At 41.7% G+C, this 21,671-nt stretch overlaps 1 protein-coding gene across 1 annotated transcript in view; it reads left to right on the plus strand.

Moving 5' to 3' along the window:
* cpped1 (calcineurin-like phosphoesterase domain containing 1) overlaps window positions 1-19,273 on the plus strand; it is a 33,326-nt gene extending 14,053 nt beyond the window's left edge. The window contains exons 3-6 of the mRNA XM_086140806.1: window positions 1,127-1,299; window positions 2,443-2,574; window positions 2,725-2,851; window positions 15,970-19,273. Coding sequence (XP_085996932.1) covers window positions 1,127-1,299; window positions 2,443-2,574; window positions 2,725-2,851; window positions 15,970-16,196 — 659 coding nt within the window. The 3' untranslated portion in view covers window positions 16,197-19,273. The remainder of the gene's footprint in view (window positions 1-1,126; window positions 1,300-2,442; window positions 2,575-2,724; window positions 2,852-15,969) is intronic.
* Window positions 19,274-21,671: the final 2,398 nt, after the last annotated feature.

Consider the following 21,671-nt stretch of genomic DNA (forward strand, 5'->3'; position numbering starts at 1 on the left):
CTCTGTCTTTGGACTTTAGGGTCCTGCTTTGTCTGAACAACAGTCCAAATAACACCTACTTAATTTATTGGCCTATCAAATGTGGAATGTATGTAATACTTGCATTTAAATGATTAACTCTAACATTTTTCTTGTCAAAAAAACATTTCACACAGATCAATTTTAGCATCACCAGAAACACATTTATCTCTTCTTTGGACTCAAGTGTCCTGTGATGTGTAGAAAATTCAAGGTCTGAGAGGTCACAAGATGATGGGGGAGAGGCTGATGATAGCCTGTTATTTTATCTAGATGTGTCAAGTTCTGCCTCTCCACGGCCCTGGTCATGCAAGATCCCCTGTCTTGAGAAAATAAGGCTCTTCCTCAATAAGTCTTATCCAAACATCCAAGGAAACACTTTGAAAGTAGGTCAGTAAAATAATTACTCCGATAGTAAAAAGGAATAGAAATAAGAAAGGAGGATGGTGGGGCGGATGGGGACCGGAGGGGTCAGAGCAGGGCCGATAGTCTTGTTCGCCAAACATTCTGAATTATAAATAGAAATGATTATATCTCCTTTTTCTGGCCTTTTCCCATAACGACTTGAGTAATGTAGTTTAAACATTCTTCCTCTTTTTGTACACGTCTCCCGCACCGCGCACGTCAGGTTTCTAAAGAGTAACGTGGCAGATTTTAACAGAATAAATCGAATGCATTCCAAATAAGTAGGTGAATAAATAGCTTCATGGAAATCAGGGCTGGAACCATGACAAGTGCAAAGAGCTGTTGTCAACTCTCTTTTACCAGAGAGGCTGGCTTTGCCGGGTGGACCACAGACGCCTCGACCACATCATGTCGGTAACCATGGTGATAAACAAGGAGCAGTTCCTTGCATTGATCATTCCCTGAGCTGTCATTATCATCATCCAAATAAATCCTTGCTTTGGGCTACTATCACTTCTACCTTTTCCAGTCTGTGCTGACAATGTTCATCAAAATTCATAATACTTTACTGTCCTTCTCCGTTTTGTTTATTTTATTGCATCAGGGCATCCAGGACTTGATTCACTACTCCATGGTGTTTTGCGATTTATCACACGTCGGTCTGTACCTCACTCTGTCACGAGTCCTCTTTATTCCTCCCCAGATACGCCTTTTAGAGAAGGCCAGGAGAGAGACCTGAAGGCTGCTCTAACAGGGACGGACCCATCCATCCCGCTGGTGTTTGTTAGCGGCAACCATGACCTGGGAAACACACCTACCCCCAGAACAGTGGAGCAGTACTGTAGTGCGTGGGGGGATGACTATTTCAGCTTCTGGGTAAGGAGTTACCTCAGCCATTTGTTGCAAATAGCATATTCAGACTGTGTTGTGAAGTATAAAACAGAATACTTTTGTTTTTTTTCTGTCCTAGTCACAAGTTAACAGACAAAAAGAACCCTATACCATTGCATAGGACCCTTTGAATCAATGCATTTCAGATATCAGTCTTTTTTGGACCGTAACACGACCTTACATTCGAATGCACTCATTGTAACAATTGGGGCTTTTCAGATAGGAACAAAACCTGCCACGGGATATATAAAGCCAGGTATTTACAGCGTCTGAATATTCTGCCCTTGTCTGTGTGGGTTTCATGCAGCAGGTTAATTGGAAAAATTGGGGAAATTGCCCAGATGTGTGAAGGAGAGCGTGAACGGTTGTCTTCCTGTAAATGTGGTCCTGCAATTGAAATGAACAGGGTGTGTCCCTCCGCTCGCTCCAGCATCCCCCGCGACCCTGAGTAGGATATGCAATGGATGGTATTTACAGGTCTGTTGTCATAAATCCATGTAGGAGCAAGAGCCGGCACAAATATCCCCTCAGAAATAGAAATTTAGAGTTTGGTTTGCTGAAGTTGTACTTCTGTCGAGGTGCCATGAATTGATAAATGTATTGGACCCCGTGTTAATATGCAAATTAGATATTACCAGACAGGTAGTAATCTGGGCTCTCCTGTAATTATTCTAAACCTAAGCAGAATTTTTGCTTTATTAGAGAATGTGCTGCTGAATATTTTGATATTCCTTTCTTACAAATAAAGCCTTCTTTTATAGTTAGCTGTAGCACAGCAGTGCCCAGTGGGTGTGTGTAAGCCATTAAGAGGGTTCCTAAATATTCTTTCTTTTTCGGCATTTAGCTACAGCTGCCTTTCCGACCAATTTTTGGGAAATCCGAATCAGATATGACACTTAATTGGAACCACACGCATTGACCATTAGGTGTAGCATTCCCCCAGTAAAATGATGAATAATACTGTGCAGTTGAATCATAGGTGCTTGCACAGGGGGAAAATAGCAGTGCAATTCAAATGCAGTAATGATAAAGAAATGCACTGTTGCTTTTATTGTCGGAGGATGTGTTCGAGGTGCTGTGACTAATGTCTGCCACATATCTCTGGTTTATTTTGCCTCGGCGTCTCAGGTGGGTGGCGTCCTTTGCCTGGTTCTGAACTCGCAGTTGTTCTATGATGCCTCAGCCACCCCTCAGCTGAAGGAGGCCCAGGAGACGTGGCTGGAAGCACAGCTGAGCAGAGCGTCGTCTTCCTCGAAAACGGTAAGGTGGCATCAGGGCTGTGTTCTCCTTTGAAAATACTCGGCCGAGTTAACTTTCCCTCCTCCTATGTCGGTATTACTCAGTGATCATTAAAAATAAAAAGTGCAATGATTTAAGTCAATGAGGTTTCTTTTTTTTTCCTCTGTTCAGGAACCCAAGCACATCGTGGTATTTCAACACATCCCTTTGTACCTCAAAAACCCAGATGAAGAGGACGACTACTTTAATCTGCAGAGAGCTGTCAGACAAGCCTTATTGGACAGATTCAAGAAAGCCGGTAAAACAACTCATACTTTTTTCCCTTCTCGATACTACGTCTTCCTTCGTATGAACCACGGGGCGGTGTTTTGCTTAAGGGAACATCTCTTTGAAATATCCATTCTCTCACTGCCTGGCTGCAATGTGTTTACTTCAGCGTTAGAAGCTAGAAAAGAGATAAGCTGAGTTTTTATTGTTTAGAAAGTTGGGCAGTCATCTAATCCAGCATCCTAAAATATCCTTACTGTTTTCGGTGATGATGGATTTAGGTTGCTGTGAAGTGGTCTTAAGTATCTTGTCTTAATACTTCTTAGCTAATCTTCTTGCCAGACCTGCTCATTTCCATCATATCTAACTCAAGCATGCTTTAGATCCCAGCCCAGAGGATTGATATGCCATTAGCCAAAACCGCAAGAAGAGATTATTGTGCGCGCGCACACACACACACACACACACACACACACACACACACACACACACACACATAGGATAGACATAATTGAATTAATTCATGCATTGACTTCCTATATGCAGAATAATTCCATAAATAAAATTTTGGGGGAGCCTGATAAAGGCTAACAGGTACAGGAACACTCACAAGGACAGTAAGTCTGTTATGACAGCTACAAGAGACACACACTCACACACATAAACCATGTTGCTGGAGTGACGGGGCCTCTCATGCAGACACGTGCCGGGCTTTTCAATCATTCATCAAGGTGACTTGCAGGGGATGGTATTAATTTAATTATCCAGTCATTATGACCGCATGTATTTAACCATGTCAGCCCGTTTTGGTCTGATGACCCGCCAGCCCCCGCCCCCTTTCTCATAATTGATTCCTCCTTCAAGTGAACACTAGTAAAAGATTTAAAGGGCAATCCATACACACTTTTTATATGCGAGAACACAAAGTACTCATGTATGTGCGGTGCTATGCGGAACATGCTTGGTGCCATTGTAATTACTCGTTCACACGTTGTGCCACAATTTCCAATTCAGACCCCTTAAAGGGCATGTTCTGTACGAACTACATACATTCATACTTGCACATGGCTGTAAATTATTGATGGCAGACTTGCAGCTGCCGTCTTGAAAGCACTGTAAGGGACATGACTTTTCCTTGTTTGCATGCTTATACATATACATTTATGTGATTGAAGAACAGTCCAGGATATTTTTGATCCAGCCAGAGAGGGTACGTGATTGTGGGTACTGTGTTTCATCTACAGGTACATACTGTCGTAACTTACCCATCTGGCAGCTGTACATGTGGTTCAACAGATATCCGGGACAGAATGCCAAACGCTGTTAAATCGCCTAAAAGTATATTATACTGATAAATCCAAAATGATTATACTTGGAAAGAAACAAACAGTTACATAAATAGATTGAAAACAGTTGTTGAATAATACAGCTCGTGTGTGAATTCTTTCTGATCTCTCCCGTACCCTTTCATACTCCGTCTGCTGGCTCCATTATCCGATGCGGTACTCTGAGCATCTCGGTGACGGATACAGTTAGTCTGCGCTCCGAATCCACCGGAGTCTGTCCTGGGGGCACGCTCGTAACAGAGACCGAGTGCGATCATCACCAGCCAGTGTCACTTTATGATAGAGCAGCTACTAACATTCATACCAGATACACTGCCATTTGCAAGGTCACAGCCAGGGCAGGAAGACATGTTTACCAATCAACATACACTCTCATAGGTTTGGTTTTTATCGAAATATGTCCGTATTAGCCAGAAAAACACTTTACACTTTTGACATCCCTCAGTCCATGTTTGTTCTGACAGGAGTTTACATGTAGGCATCACTGCTCACCAGAGGATGTGGAATTCACCCAAGTTGTTCATGTGTTCTGCGAGTCCCCTGAAAATTTTTGTACACAGGAACCGTGTATGTAGAAATTACTTTCAATTTCCACAAGATTAGTTGCAGCCTCCCTGAGATTTTTTTTCTTTAGACTTGCACGACAGATAACTGAGGTGCATTGTCACACAGATCCAAACAAAGCCAGTTTTACATTACTGATTTTACAAGGATTTGAAAAATTTGATTACAGTATTCAGAATTTTCTGAAGATTTTCATCATTTGGCATTGAAGTGCTCTTGAAAAGTGCCTATTCTATGTGTTCCACCCTTGTCACCTAAAGACCGGTTAGTTGTGTCAGGATTGATCTTCAGTAAGACACATTCCACTAAAGAAAATAAAAACCATATTGAAAAGAATCCCACCAATCCACTTCTTTTACTTTCTCTCTTTTTTTTTTCCTTCTTTATGTCATTTATAGACTTGCTTATATGAAGTCGGAGCTCCCTGCAAGGCACGCAATGCATTGAAAACATCATTTTAAAAGGGCCCGAGGCCTTCTTTTTAGTGAAGCCAGCAATCACACAGAGAGAAGTAAAAAGTAGTAATATGATACACACTAGATCCGAGCCAGGAAGAAGGGTGCTGTTCGTCTTTTTGTCTGTCTGATGAGATGCGGATTTCTCTCATCCGTGGTAAATCATGTCTCCCCTGGACATATATTAGCTATGGTAATTTTTTTCCCCTCTTTGCATTGAGTTATTCGCGCATCATCTCCCCTCCCTGTTGGTCTGTCCCTTCTGCTGCACCCTGTGATCCCAAGCCTCCAGATGTGCTCTTGTACTCTGGTGATCATTACTGTCATTACAGTAAAGGGCAGCATCATTAACCTCAACATACTCACGCATGCGGTCACGCATACACATACACCGAGGAATTATGAATCATGAATGCAATTTTTCCTTCTTTTTTTTTTTGCTGAGATTTCCAATAAGTAAGCAGTTGGCAGGGGAAAGTCTCCTTGTTTACACAGCCAGCTCTCGTTAATTTTTGCCTGGAAGACAAATGTTGTTATATACCAAGTGTATGAACAATCCATGTACTACAGTGGAGAAAAGATTGTGCTTTGCAATCCCTTAATGGAGTTCTGGAAAGCTCTTTATGATACATTAAAACTCTTTGTGAAGCAATAGCAAATGGAGGTTATCCAAACTCGGGGATATTCTTCCTTCTTGGCTGCTCTGAAATTGTTATTGGTTTCATATTTGAACAAAACAAGCAAACAGCAAGCCTGGCAAAGGTAGAGCTGGATCCCTCCCCCCCGCCCCCCGATTTGTTTTCCAACAGTTCTCTTGAAAGAAGCTGTTTTGGCTTTTCTAACAGCCCCAGACATACAAAACAAAACAAACAAAAAAAAAAAGAACACATATAAACCAGTATTGACGCATTACGGTTTAAACGTGTATAATCTACAAAGGCCATGTCTACATTTTTTCAAAATTTTGCCTAACATAGAAAAATGAAAAAGGGAAGATTAAAAAGTCTACGACACGAAGTTTGTCTTACTTTTTTGTACTATTATACAATTAAACATTTTTATTATAACATTCTTTTTTTTTATTATTATTTATCATTTGTCATGATCATCCTGTTCTTTTGTGTGATGCCTCTCCAATAAGTGTCCCTATTTTAACTATGGTAAAACCGCACTTTCTGCTGTTTTCATTGTAAACGTGCAAGGAAATTGCCAGCAGTGTCAAAGGGAATGTCCACTCATTGCTAAAGATGTGCCTAGAAATCAAGCTTGCTCATGTTTGTGCATACAATTTCCTGAGAGAGCCATGCATATGCTAATTTTTATAGATTTGAAAAAAAAAAAAAGTGTTTATGTGCATGCACAGTTGCAACCATTAATCCACAAAACTTCTTGTGCGTCTGGTCTCGGAGGGGTCTTTCAGCTTTGGTTGACTCACAGCAGCCGAGTGTATGGCTCAGCATGTGTGGGGTTTTTGTTGCCACTGCTGGAGTGTCTGCGGTCCCACACCAGTCCAATAATGTGCGTGATGGAAGTCAAGAATATAGTCCCATGCAGACAAAGAAATACATTTAATTGATTTATTCTCACTGATGTTTTTTTCATTCTTCTACCTGTTTCTGTTAATAGGATCTGCGCGCTGGTGGATGTTGTAGATGAGTAATTGCTTGTGCATTTCTTTCAAGTGTCAGACATATTTGTATGATTGTGTGCAGTTGTCAATGCATTTTGCATATAAATCACTTTGCAGTGGTGCATTTTTTCTATGCATGATATATTTCACTGTAAGTATCTATATTTTATCTCAGCGGCACAGCTGTACATGAGAAAGGTGCAACACCAATTAGTCTTCCTCTTGCTCATCAGAGCGCACATTCTCACCCTGGGAACTGTTGACTGCGTTCCAGCTCATATTAATGATACGCTGTCTCTGAGTGATGACCCCCGTCTCGGGCAAGTGAAGTATCATACAGTTACTATTTAATTGCATAAGCAATTACCGTTGTTTCTGATGAAGTGGGAATTTCTTGAATTTTTTTAACATTAATTTCGCATTTGCGTCGTGTAAGTGCGGAGAGTTATTCTGACGTTTCAATTGGTCTGTTGCTTTGCCAGCTATCCTGACGGAAAGACAGCCTTAGGTGGAGTTTCTGTCCGATTACGAAAGCATCCTAGAGGGAGCTGCACATTCTGACTATTAGTATTTCTGCGCTGCATCACTGTCATCCCCGTAATCATAGTAAATAATGCTCCCTGGCTCTAATGTTGCAACGTGTCAGCTTCTTTCTTTAATGAGTGCTATTCAGCAGCCAGTTACTGAAAACAGAGAGAGAAAAATATGTAGGTTACATTCACGGTGACGATGAATTTTTAAGAAACAGGTTTTTTTTTTTTTACACACATTCAGAATGTTTTCAGTGAAATTGAATCCCACAGCTAGGAACCAGAGTCTCCCCATCCAAAAGACGAGGGTAGAAGCAGAATTACTAGCAATGCGCTCAGACGCTCCTTATACAGTAGATGGAGTACTGTAATTAGATTTGTTTGCCCCATGTCTCTTCCTCCTCCTCCTCCTCCTCCTCCTCCTCCTCATCATCCTCCTCCTCCTCCGCCTCAGAAGTTTGTATCTTTTATTCAGGTTACACTTAGTGTACATACAAATAACAAAAAAAAAAAAATACACGAAGAGATGCACAGATAGATACACAACGCCGCCCGGTTTGCTTATAGAAACAGAACAAAAACAAGACTTAAAAATTCACTGAAATTCCCAACATTGCTCGCGGCCGTAGAGTTTTACATACACTGACTAATTACATTTCAGGAGAAGATAAGCCTTGTTCTGCACAGCATCGGCTCTCCATCCTTCCTCCTCGCTCTATCGCACTCTCTCTCTCTCTCTCTCTCTCTCTCTCTCTCTCTCTCTCTCTCTCTCTCTCTCTCTCTCTCTCTCTCTCTCTCTCTCTCTCTCTCTCTCTCTCTCTCACTCGCGCCACTGGTTGTCTTTATCTGTGAGGGACCTACTCTGTTCAAAAGCGAAGACACATTTTTCACCCAGTGGGGATTTAATAAGAGGGCAGGGCTAAGCCTTTAAATCCATTGTTTTTATCATGAGGTTGAATAGCGCTATTGTTTGGGTTTTTTTTTTTGTTTTTTTCTCCTCTCTGCTTTTAGACCTTGCCTTTCTTTTTTGCTGCAAACTAAATCATAGTTTGGGGATTACGACTTATCAAAGGTGTTTAATATACTGCGATGACAAAGTACAATACAGGAAGGATTTTGAGTAACTTATTCACAAGTTTGGCACCAACAGTGGTGGTTTGTTGCATATATTTACTGTCACTTGCCTTGTTTCCTGCTCTGTGCTGCTGCGTTTGGATGTAATTTCTATTTTTTATTCATTTTTTAGGACATGTGATATTACATTTTTCGCGACCTCTTTTCAACACGATGTTCAAAAAGTGCACTCGAAACCAAAGTGACAGAACATTTTTAATACAACAAACTCGAATTGAGTTTGAACAATGGTTAATTGCATAAACACGTCAATGAAGTTGGAATTTGAAAGTCCAGAATGCTCAGAAAACACCAATGACCTACTTGCCGTTTGCTGTATAGTCTCAGCCTTCTAACTGTACAATTCTTGACCTCCAAGATAATAGAGTGATGAAACCAGGAAGCTCCTGCACTGTGTAAACTGTCTGAATGTCCATATAACAGTAACTGTTTTAAGACAGATGACATGCTCTTCTCATTTTTCCCGTGTGTATGTGTGCATGTACCTGTAGGACACGGGAAGGGAATGCTTAAAGACTTGAAGGGTGAAAGTGATTTATGAGGAGCTGGGACTGGATGAGGCCTCGTTGCACTCCATCATTTTTTTTTTTTTTTGCATCCCTCTGTCATGCAAATTCACAACAGTCCTGTTACAGATTCCCTATTATTCCCCAGACCTGTACTTTAATGACAACCACCCTTGAGAATGCGTAGTCGAGGCAGAGGAAAAGGGCGAAAAGGAGGAAGATCGCCGGAGGAAATTGGCGTTTCTCTAGATGTAATAAATTATGAGGAGTGGCTTACCGGCAATATAAAAATTTAGCGAACAATTAGGGTCTGCAAATCAATGACTTGTAGAGATATAAGGGTAGAAGCAAAGGACCAGCTGGAGAAGGGGATCCCGAGACAATTAGAATGGACATTTTTTTTTCTCCCCCTCCATTACACCTTTATTTGGTAGGCCTTTGACAGTGGCAATTATTAGCATGCATAGAATAAAATGTGTTTGAGAAGATTTAAACAAAGCCAGTGTTAAGGAAAATTTGGGTAAAAATGACAAGATTAATAGGTTAAAAACACATGCAGCGTAGTCCGTTCTCCTTTCAGTGAATTTTCTGCCCGTCTGACCGGAATTCAATTTGACTCTGGGTGATTTTTCAATATGTTTTCATTTCTCCCAACTAGCTTACTCTGGGTATTTTTCGAACGCGCGAGAATCCCCCCTCTAGTTTTCTCCCTCCTGCCTGTCAAAGCAAAGGCCAGGCCCCAGATGGGAGTCTTGATCACAAAGAAAAGCACAAAAGAAGAGTGACTATTTTGAGACTGACAGGTAAATGGGATTTCCACAGAGACTGAGACAAGACTTGGCATTATCTGCACAGAGAGTGGAATGTTTTTTGCAAGGGCTCCCACTCAGCAAGAAAAGGGTTTGCAAAAGCGAAAAATCCAAGAAAGGAAGGCAAAGAAACAAATATTGCGAGCACTTGGATAAAACACCGGACAAAGCCCATCTGCAAAAAAACAAGATGTGTTCAGCAGCAGATTTTAGGTCCATTTAACTGTATGGATTTAGTATTGTGTTGTCATTCGAAGAAGAAGGATTGTATTGTTATCTCAGTGACTAGTAATTATGTTTAAAGGGTTAAGTCATAATAAGGTCAAAGTCGATCATCTCTCCATGGACCCGCCTTGTCTCGTGATGCCACTATGTTCCTCAAGAGGCAACCAAGTCTTTGTGTCTCCAATCTTTCTCCACTACTTGTCATGCAAAGACCGCGAGCACTTTAGCACCGAGAAGCAGCTGCCACACCACTGGTCTGCGACCGTACTCGTGGATTTGCTCTCGCAAAGCTCGCCTCCTGGCAGCGGCAACAGGAATGCATGTGCCAAAGTGCATTCCATAAAAACATTGTTTCCGGACAGAGGAATTCTCGTCCTGTAGTGGAGTTGATATAATAAGAACGTCTTTAAATTATTTGACAAACCAATCCACGGAGCCACCCGCCCAGGCATTCCCAAACAACTAGGCAGCCTCATCCGTGCTCAGGGGGAGCAGATGCTGCCCGAGGCTGTCACCGTTTTCCTCTTTCTTGCTTGCCGAAGATCACTGAATAGAAAAAATAAAAAGAGGCCTTTACCTCCCCTGTGTTTTTGTCAGTGCACATTGTATTTCGCACCTGCATCTGGGAAGAGAGCTCTCCACTGCGCAGCTAATTCACGTCTGTCAGGTGCCACGCTGATTGAATTTCCTGCTCAGGCTCTCTGCCACCCAGTAAACAGAGGAGAGCCATGTATCCGCCGGTCATGAGGCAGTTCTGGTGACTAACTCCTCTGCAAAGTGTCTGTTTGTCCTGGAAGTCACTTGAAATGGCACAATTGATCCGAGTAGCTCCAGCTGAACATTAGATACTCATATATTCTCCTCCTCTTTGACTTCCAGTTTAGAGCAGCTGCATGAAGTTTCATTCTTACTGATAAACTTCTGGAGTTCCATAATATCCAACCTACCTTTCCCGCTCTACTAAATGTAGAAGCTGGTCTGCCTCTTCCGACTTATTTTTGCAAAAGGTTCAGCCTTTGCAACTATTAAAATTTCCCTTTTTTCTGGATTTAGTGTTAATCTTTTATTCATGCAGACAATCTCTTTGAGATTGAAAATGATGTCCTCTCCCAGATAGGCACCTCTTCTCTTTCGCTGTTTGTTTTTAGCAGACAAGGACCCAGGTGGGGATGTTTGACATCTAAAGCAAGCATAATGATGCGGCTCTGAAAGGGACATGCTCTGATGAATTCAGGTCAGGTTGTTATGGCTGGGTCTGTGTTACATTTTCTCTATGATTTTATTTTTATTTTTTTAAGCACCGCAGGAGTCAGTTGTTGCTAACCAACAGACAAAACTGACAAATATCCATGACATTCAAAGAGGATTTCAGTACTCGGTCCACTTTAATACTCAGCTGATAATGGAGACTCTTATTGGCCGTGTGTTATATGTCTTTACATATTTTTATTTCAACTCATTTACATAAACTCATCAAAGAATGCTTGAAAGATGGGCTATAATTCCATAAAAGGTCAATGAATATGACATTAAGCAAACAAACTGACTAATGGACATGTGACCAACTGCCTCATTTTTGTTTTCAAATTATTTAAAGGGATTAAGAGATCACTTTTATAATCAGTCACTTCAAAAAACAATTTATTTAATTTAATCCTAAATGTCTTTCATTTTTACTTCCACTGGTACGGCCACAAAAACTATTTAGCAATATCAGCAACGTCGATGACTGCCACTGACATTGCGCACAGCTCCTGTCCTGTTATACTGTATATTAATGTAACTCTCACTGTCACACTTGTAAATATACAATCACTTCTTTCTGCATGTTTTCTCACCTTTATTTTAATTCTTAATATTATGTCTTTCGTTGTGCGCCTACAGGCCATATAAAAATTCCTTGTCAGTGAAAACTTCTTGGCAACAATTTTCCCATTCTGATTCTGAAATATGCCACTTTTGGTTGCGTATGCGTCGTTGTGAACATCGAAACCAGCTAGTTTTCACCTCCTCAACGCGTGTTGGACAATAAACAAGCACAGCAAGAGAGGCAGGACTAACCGGCAGTCGAGCAAATCATCAACCAAGCACGCTCAAAACGAGAACTTTTGTGAGGGTATTAGTAATTCATGGATTTGTTGATTATGTCTGAATTATCATTTTGCGCTTGAATGCTTCTTTTAAGACCGAAAAGAAAAAACACTCTTGAGCACCTGGCTTAAGTAATACCAGCACACAAAGGTCCCTCAGCGGGGAGAAAAATAGAAAACCTTCTAGTTCTACACTTCGATATTCATTTATCCTTGCGCTAGTTGATTTTTATTATCGGATTTTCAACCTGTGGAGAGAGACATCTGTTTCCCTGTTGTTCCACGTTCGGTCTCACCGAGCTGCTTTTTATTTCATCAATTTATAGTCCAATGTTCTTCATCCTTCTTACTTAAAAGAGGTTGCAGCCTTAGTGTGTCTCCTAGCATTGGCTACTTCACTAGTTCACTATTACCGGTCATGCACTTAGCAGAACGCCACACATGGCTGCCGTATAATTGCATCACAAACACTCTGTGTGTGGGTGCTCTGCCTGCTTACGGTATGGTGGCGTGTGGTTTATGGATCATGAGATGGCGGATATATTTACACTGTGTCACAATCCCACATACGCTTTAAGTGGCAGCATGATTAATTGGAATCAGAGAGTGGCCGGTCAGCGAGTCCATTTTTTTTTTTTAATTACTTTTCTTATCATGTTGTCGTCCTCCCCAAAAAATATCTGAGACTGTGAGGACAAAGCAAGCATAGTATGGATGTTGTAACAAATCCCCAAATCAGTATTCCCAACAAAGTCACCAGGTGAGCACTTTCACACTTTCTTTGCCTTTCTACATCTCTTGCTGCCTTGCTCTGTATTCATTCACGGGATCTGGGTAAATCCAGCCGTGCTATGCAATTTCAAGAAACACGCGTTAGCTCTGTTAGCTCCACAAGTCGTCTTCATCTTTCGGCTTTTCCCTTCAGGGGTCAACACAGCCAACCCTATTCTCTGCATCCTCCTCTCTCACACCAACTAACTTCACATCCTCTCTCACTACATCCATAAATCTTCTCTGGTCTTCCTCTAGACCTCCTGCCTGGCAGCTCCAAATCCAGCCTCGGTCTAGCAATATGTTCACTATCTCTCCTCTGTAGATGACCAGACCATCTCAGTCTGGCTTCTCTGACCTCCTCTCCAAACATCTAACATGTGCTGTTTCTCTGATAGACTCATTCCTGATCCTATCTATCCTGGTCACTCCCAAAGAGAACCTCACCATCTTCATCTCTGTGACCTCCAGCTTTGCCTCCTGACTTTTCCTCATTGTAACTGTTTCAGCTAGCTCCACAAGTATTTTAGTCTAAACATAGGTTGTCCTTTTCAGAGGCCTGAAAGTAATTGAACCAATGGAAAATAATCACAGACGCGAGATTGTTTTAGAAAAATGCGTCTGAGTCAGCAAGTGCCTGCAACCTGGAACCTGCAATCACCACAGAACATTGACTTGTGTCTGTTGGAAACCTCCCAGAGTTCTAATACCGCTGCTTTGAGATCCTTCTTGATTACTTTCAGGATGGCCTTTTAGCAAAGAGACTGGACCATCAAACATTGTCTAATCTCTTTAATATCAGAAATTCTTGACTCTTTGGCGTGCTTTTGTAGAGTTTCAGACCTTGTTAGTGGCTCTCTGTCAAAACCTTACCCAGCTTCCCCGTTCCCCCGAGATTTACACCTTGTTATCAAACCTGTAATTACATTCACATCTATCAAGTGTGGACGTTTGACTTTGAAACGAGTATGTTTTTCACTTGTCTAGATGAAGTAAACGTTTTTTGTTTTTTTTTTCTTTTACCAAGGAAAGTATCTTTGATCAGCTTTGTGGTGTGAAAATTAGGAAAATGTGTGAAAATGAAGATAAATCCCAGTTACTGAATGGGAATTTAAAAGCTTGTGATTTAAAGACTCTGCATTGATATTAAATTCACACTTATGAGATTGTTACCTTAATCTGGAAACACAAGCAAGTGTAGAATTGTGAATGTGATTGGTTTTAGAGGTGCACACACCTTTAAAACCAATCAGTGTTGACCATAGTCACTTATCCCACCCTCTAGAACTAGTGGCAAGGTCACGTAAAAAGTTTTGATTCCTACTGCGTAGCAACGCAAATGGTCCGAAAATCGAGCGAACTCGCAGGGTGGCCCTCCTTCAGCTTGTGATTGGAAATGAATTTGCATGATGTATGCACATTCAGGCGAGAATCGTCAGTGTCTATCTACAGAGGATTAATAATTGAACGGTCCAGCATTTGCAACTGCCGCACTCACACAGTCTGAAATATTAATATAAATTAAGTCACATTTGTATTCTGTGTGCTTTTTCAATTATGCAGTCAAACGGACTCGATGAATCAGGCCGATGTTGCAGCGCCGGCTTGAAGTTGTACATAAAGCAGCGGATACAAGCGAACATATCAGCAGGATCTTCCTTGAGTTCCTTGTGCGAATTTCTAGGACAAGCCCGCATCTTCTTCGTGCACCTACCGCATTTCATCCTCTTTTGTTGCCTTTTTCAACGATATTTTTGTGTTACTTTCGAATACGTCGCTAAAGTAACGAGCAGCCAAACTTCCCACTTCCCTTTTGAAAATAGAGCAACTTGGTTTCTTTGCCAAAATATCCCAAGTCCTTCTGTATGCCCATCTAAACACGCAGGCACACTTCAGCATGTTTTGGTTTCCCAACTGCGGTTTTGTCACCATAACCTTTGCATACTCAACTGCAAATCAGTCGTATTGCAATTATGTCATAATTCAGATAACTCAAACCCAATCTTCAAGTACTTCACCTCACCTTTAACAAGAAAGACGTCTTCATCTCCACAACTCCAGAAAATGTACGTTCACCTCTTGAACAAACTCAAAGGCACAAGCCTGCCAGAGGGGCAAATTGGTTTCTCTTCAAACCAGTGGAAAAGACAAACGCTACTTTCACACAGCAGAACACTTCATTTGGCTGCCCTCATTCAAAGTTTGTTTCAGGTGCCGTTTTAAGTGTGCAGTCGTTTCGCTGTGGAGTCACAGCATCAGCGCTGCAGGGCCCAGCCAAAGTCTCCCCGCTCTGTTGATGATGTGCCTTGTAATTGAAAAGAAATTGAAAATCATGGCTCCTTAATGAAAGTCCCCTTGGTTTTCAGAGTCTTCTACAAGTGCAAGGCCTCATTCTTTTTTCTTCCTTTTTTTTCTTCCTTCCTATTTGTCTTCCGTCGGCCTCACTCGTCTGCTCGTTTTTATCCATTCGGTAATTTATCTCCATCTCTTTCTTTTCTAAAATGAAGTATCTCTTTTCAGTCCGAAAAACAGTATTTCAGAGCATTGGTATTGAAAGGGGCTACGAACCGTTCAGTCGTTTCCACCCTTCTCCTTTTCTCCTCTTGTCTTCATCTTTACTTCTTTATTTCTTTGCTTTTTTTTTGGAAATAACTGTATGCAAGTGAACTGTAAGATACATTGCTCTTCCAATAAAAGATGGACGGTAATAAGAATTATGTTATAATTGCTCTAGTGCAAAGTGAGCTTTAACTCCCATCGGAAACCAATAAATAAAGCACAAAAAACGGGTTTAAAGGGAGTTGTGCAAAACATCTTCTATACAGCAAACGTTGAGTCACTCCATGTGGACCTTTTTGGTCATTTGTGCTTTGAGGCGTTAATAATTGTAAATACTACATTGTTATTTGGGTGGATAAAGGACAGAGAGGTCAGACGTGGTGTGCATTAAACCATAAAGAGCATGTTAGCCTATTTATAGTTGTGTTCTAGTTTGGTGTTGTGACGTAAATAACACAGAAATACAAATTAATCCAGATCACACGTGTCCCCCTTTTAATTCCACTTTGCCACACTTATTCTCCTCACAGGGGTGAAAGCGGTCTTCTCTGGTCATTATCACCGAAACGCCGGCGGCCGCCACGACGGCCTCGACATGGTTGTGAGCTCGGCCATCGGCTGCCAGCTCGGCGAGGACACCCACGGCGTCCGGGTGGTGGTGGTGACGGCCGACGAGGTCGTTCACCGTTACCACAGCCTGGAGCGGCTGAGAGCACAAGGCATGGACGAGGACCTCAAGAGGCTCCTTCAGGCCTGAAAGCAAGGTTTGATTTGAGAGTCCGGGATACAGATCTCAGGCTAATGTTTTGGGAAACATAGTAACTTGAAACGTACAAGTTAACCAATCAAGAATGTGTCCAATGAAAATGTATTTTGTCACGTCCGCAGTAGAGGTTTAGCTCCGCCAGTGTCAGACAAAACCTTCACCGCTGCATAATCTACACTAAGTTATCTTTATTGTCACATAACCCTACCATTATTCCACGATGTAGCAGCATATTTACCAGGGACGTATGAGAGGACCATCTAATCATTGGGTCTTGCTAAATTAAAAGCTAAAGATTCTAAATCACAGAATACTGAATACCTAATTTGCACCTTGAATGGGAAGAATGAATTTAAAGCCAATAAAATGTAACATTAGGCACCAAGTGCTCTCTGTCAAATGCAGATGATCAGATCACCCTGCGAAATATCTACTCTGAGGTGAGAGGGTTCAGAGTGGAGTGGATTTCACACCGTGGCCTCCTCCGCCCTAAAGGATGGATGCAAAATGTATTGTGTTTGAACCGCAGTGGTTATTTTGTGAGGAGACATCTCTGGTCGCGAGTACTCTGAAAGCAAAATAGTAGCTTTACATTCTCTTACATTCTGAATGCAAAAGTAAAGGCTAAAGCAATTCAGCGGCATGCGATGAGAAGCGTTCACACTGTTTTAATTGTTACTTAATCTACCTTCAAGCCGCAAAAAGTCATTCTCAAGCAGATGACAATGTCTTTGTTTTATTGCCACTTCTTGTTTTTACCATTCTTACATGAAAAAGAAGCTCTTTAATTGGAAAAACCATGCAGCTAAAGTTTTTTTTTCTTTAATTTAGGGAATAACTTATGTCTCTGCATCCTCTGTTCTTCAACACCGTATATCAGTACTGCTGTCAATGTCAATGGCCGACAATGCTGGTAATTTTTAATGTGTTTCAGGTTATTTCCGTGGTTGTAGCATTTCCTACCGCTGTTGTAGCCACAGTATTCTCTTCTGGTCATTCTATGCAAACTACTTTATATCAGCGAATTGTGTTGTGTTTGTTTGTTTGTTTAATGTTCAATGTTGTTTGCGGGACGCTTCAACCAGAAAGCACTGACTGCAGACCTCCGACCAGTCCTGTCTGTTCATTACCCTCGTTAAAAATGTGCAGCTACAAAGATCATAAATCAGCAGGAAATCACAGGAAAGCTTTTGAAACCGGTCTGAATGACGTACTTCAGCATCTCGCCTCTTTGAGCGTCGTGACCCGAGACGTCATAGGGTGTTTCGCTTCCTTCCCTTCTTCGGTGTCGTCGCGACAATTTCCTCCCTCAGTATTGCTGACATGATTGCTTGTGCAGCTGTGAACACAGCAACTGAACCCAGGTATGGACCGGACCAAGCGGGCTAAGACCTTGTCAAAGTCCTGGTCTCTGCCAGGTGTCAACTTTCCAACCAAACTGTCAGGGAAGGTTTCATTTTCAAGGTGTTGCCGTGACGTGCGTTCAACTTTTGCCCTTCCATTTTTGTTATACGGGCCAACTGACAGAAGCAAATATGGAGATGTGCTAGCTTCTGGCGTTCTGGCTTGGGAAGCGGTCTTCCTCCCAGAAGAAACTACCTCCCCGTGCAAAATTAACCAAAGCAGCAGATCGTCCACTGATTCGATGCATAATCGCAGCTACAACTTATGAAAAATTGAATGTTGAACCAATGTAGAATTGGTCACACCGGAGCTTGTGCTGATGACAGAAAGTTGTGTGACCCCAGAGTGTACACAATAACCCTCAGGTCCTCATCTCTCTGCTTCCTGACTCGTTATCATAAAATCGCAGATCCATGGGTTTCCCAACTATTCATTTTCTGTATTTTTATGCAATGAGAGCTGCCAACTGCAATAGTGATGCAGTGATTTCTGCACCTCTCATGCTGCTTCAGTGAGACCGATCAGCTATGTACAGGTGCATCTAATGCTGGTGCACACAGTGGATAACGTCATCTTTAACAATTAAAAGCGTCATAAAGAGGGCTGTTTATGGAGTTTAAAGCAGCAGTAGAAGAAAGTTAGTGTGTTTTTTCCCCTTTCCCACCTGTGTTGGAAAAGCAAAGTAGCATTGCAGAGGTGATTGCAATTTTATTAGTTCTTGCGCTGATGACGTGGATAGAGACTGGCTCAGGTTTTCCCTCTCGCTGTGACGGTTTGGAGCAGAGTTGGAGTTCAAATCCACCCCGTTGCTTTAGTTTGGGCTTAAAACGCACATTTGTGAAATGAATTAGGAGTGATTGTGTTTTTTAAAATGCCAAACTGAAGACCCGGTTTAATTCTGCTAATATACAACCGTGTGATTACTTATCGATCAGTAATTGGAGCAAAGTATTTTATTACCGTTTTATCCAAACACAAATCGCCTGGCAGCATTCCATTCTGCAGCAGATTTAATTGCAGTCCTTAAATTGTCTTCAAAATGGACATTCGTGCAACAAATTTCCTCCGTGAGCCCCAAGTGATTCGAGTTGAGTACACTTGACACCAACAGACTCTCACACTCACCCTGACCGCCTGGGAATGGAAGAGTTGTCATGGCAACCCTTTAGCAACACATCTGTGTTGCTGTGTGTACAAGAGAAAGTATCCACACTCTGTGTATGTGTGTGTGTGTGTGTGTGTGTGTCTGGCTAGCTCTGTAGGTGATTTTCTCCCCGCAACGTAACCGCTGACCTAATTTCACACCGAAAACATTCTGTCTCTACTCTAAAAAGTCAGCAGGTGATGGAGGGAGAAGGTGGGGGTGCGTCTGGGAGGACCGGGTAATGAGAGTGATGTGTAAAAGACGACTCAGACCATCTCCTTCATTTCCTGTCTGAGAAGGAACCTTATGTCCTTATCTATTTTTATATCCTCATCGAAGCCAAACTCAGTCACGTTGTTCTTTATCTTTTTTGGGGGTGTGTGGGTGATTTTTCTCTACAAATTGTGAAACGCGGAATGCCCTTGACGTGGTCCCATATGAAATTGTAACGATTGGCCACATTAAAAATGACTAAGATACGACTGGTTTTATTTTTATAATAAATGCTGTTTTTATCCGACGGCAGTAGCTCCTGTTTTTGTGTTTTCAGTGTTATGTGATCTGATAGCCCTTTCAAAGTAGGACGAATGCAAGTCTGTGCGTTTTCTTTAACCTTCTCCGGGCAGATGTTGCAGATTTGCGACAGCCAAATATCAGATTTTTCCTGCAACTACAACTTAATTTGAGCCTGAGAGGGTTAACAGCAGCCATGGATATGTCATCGGTAAATGTGTTGAAACAGCCGTCGCCCTTGCTAAAGGCTAAAAGTGCTAGCATACTCCAAAATTCCATCGGAGATAGTACACATCACACATACTGTCGCTTGAATACTATGATTTCTGACATACTTAAAAGTCTCGCACTCTCTTCGAGCGTACTTGATCCATGGCATTTCAATCAACATGTGTTGTGTGTTGATACCTCAAATATACGCGTACTTATTCTAGTGGCTAATAGGAGTGTATGACAAAATCTGCAAATACTTAACTCAAAGCAAAGTGTATGACATGAAGAGCTCATTGTCCCACACTTACAGTCATATGCAATGAGTCATCGAATACGATGAAATGGTTAGGATCAAGTAAATAAAGACAAGCATCCCGAGCCCACAACCACTTTACTGGCTCGGCGTTGCTGTGGGGCCTTCCTGCCGATCGCAAGGCCCTGCCCTCTGAATCATACCCTCATTTATCATCCAATACATTCAGAGTTGGCCTGTAATTTACAAAATCATCATTCCATGATTAGAGGATATTCAGACCCAGAAGTAGTTCATGGTCTGAATGATCAATGATCAACTAAATTAGTCGTCTAAATTCTTGTCCAACCGCAAGAGTTTGCCCTCCACCAGCAAAAGGAAGACCTCGTGTAACAAGTCTCTTATTCCAAAAAGATGCCAAGCAAAGTTTCACTCGTTTTTCCAAACGCGATCATGTCTGTCTGTCAAGATGGGAGGACATCAGAGATTTTCCCCTTATTTATAATGCAGTATTTCAGATATTTTTATTTTGTGAATGGATCATGATCATCGAAAATCACGATTAATCCGACGTGTATCTTCACAAAATTCAGTCTCTGTGCATTGTATTTCATTCCAAAATACCTGGGAGAGCTCATCCATCATGAAAATTATAATTTGCGACAACCTATAAAAATACAGGACAAAAAATATCAACATGTTGCTGGGTCATCAAATTCACACTGCAGGGCAATTTACAAACTGTATACATTTTTAGTACTTCAATTCTTTCAGGTAAATGAGAGATTAGCTGGCTCTTGTGGGGCCAATCTGCAGGAAGTGGAAGGCGAGGTTCGCTCGCTCAAGGACTCTACTTTTGCTTCCATGACACAAAAGCAGAGGCTGAATGTGCTACTGCTTACAGGACTGTCATTGTTGCACAATCACCGACACACTCTGCACTCACAACCAGTGACGTGCAGTCAGTAGAGGCAGGGAAGGCCAGGCCTCACCTGTAATCATGGAAAGAAAAAAATGCAAAATGAAAAAATAATTCAATTATTCAGTCATTTGTACTATAAAGTTATTTTCCATGTAGCTTCACCATTTTTTGATATTTTTTTTCAAAATCGCTAAAAAAATTCACATTTGCCGTTCAAATATGAAGAAGAGACGTGCGGCAACCAACTTAGCCCACTGTGGATTGCACAATGATTCTGTTAGCTGTGCTGGCATGCTATGCACTGAGACCGCATTGCTGTCTCTGTGGATGTCACTATTAAAAAAACACTTTTAATATATGGAATCACTTTCCATAATTTAGCTGATGGGTTGAATGTTTTTCGTCAACTATAACGTGTTTCACATAATCATAAAACGAGTGCGAAGAGACATTAAGTGAGGCGAGCAGTGACGCTGCCTCATCGTAGGGGGAACCGCTGATCCCAGGGATCCTTCTTACCACTTGGCTACAGAATAATAGAATTAGCCATAGCAAGCTACAGTAAACAGTTAGCAAGTCAAGTGCAGCCGTCCAGCTATTTTTTGCCGATCCCATCGGACTGTATAGCTCACAAACGGTGAGGGATGAATGTAAATCTGCAAGTTCCTAAGGCGATAAAGTTGCTGCGGCCGGTGGTCACCGTTCCGGCGACAACAGCATTGGCCGAGCGCTCATTCTTAGCACCGAAAAGACTCCAAACATACAGTTGGAACAGGACCAATCGAGGACGACTGTCTTCACTGGCAGTGATTTCCATTGAGACAGAGAGACTTTTAAGACTGAAGAAAGAACTTCGACAAGCAAGTTATCGATGCTTCGGAAGGAGCAGCGTATGGACTTCATTTATACGTAAAGGTAAGAGATAATAACCTTTTTTTTACATGTGCTTTTTTTCTATGCAACAGTTTGTAAATGTAAAGAATGCTGATGTGATATTTTCAACAAAACACGTTAACT

The sequence above is a fragment of the Fistularia commersonii genome, chromosome 33, assembly GCF_037954325.1.
Source record: "Fistularia commersonii isolate RoL2024-O1a breed Wild chromosome 33, RoL_Fcom_v1.0, whole genome shotgun sequence".
NCBI lineage: Eukaryota > Metazoa > Chordata > Actinopteri > Syngnathiformes > Fistulariidae > Fistularia > Fistularia commersonii.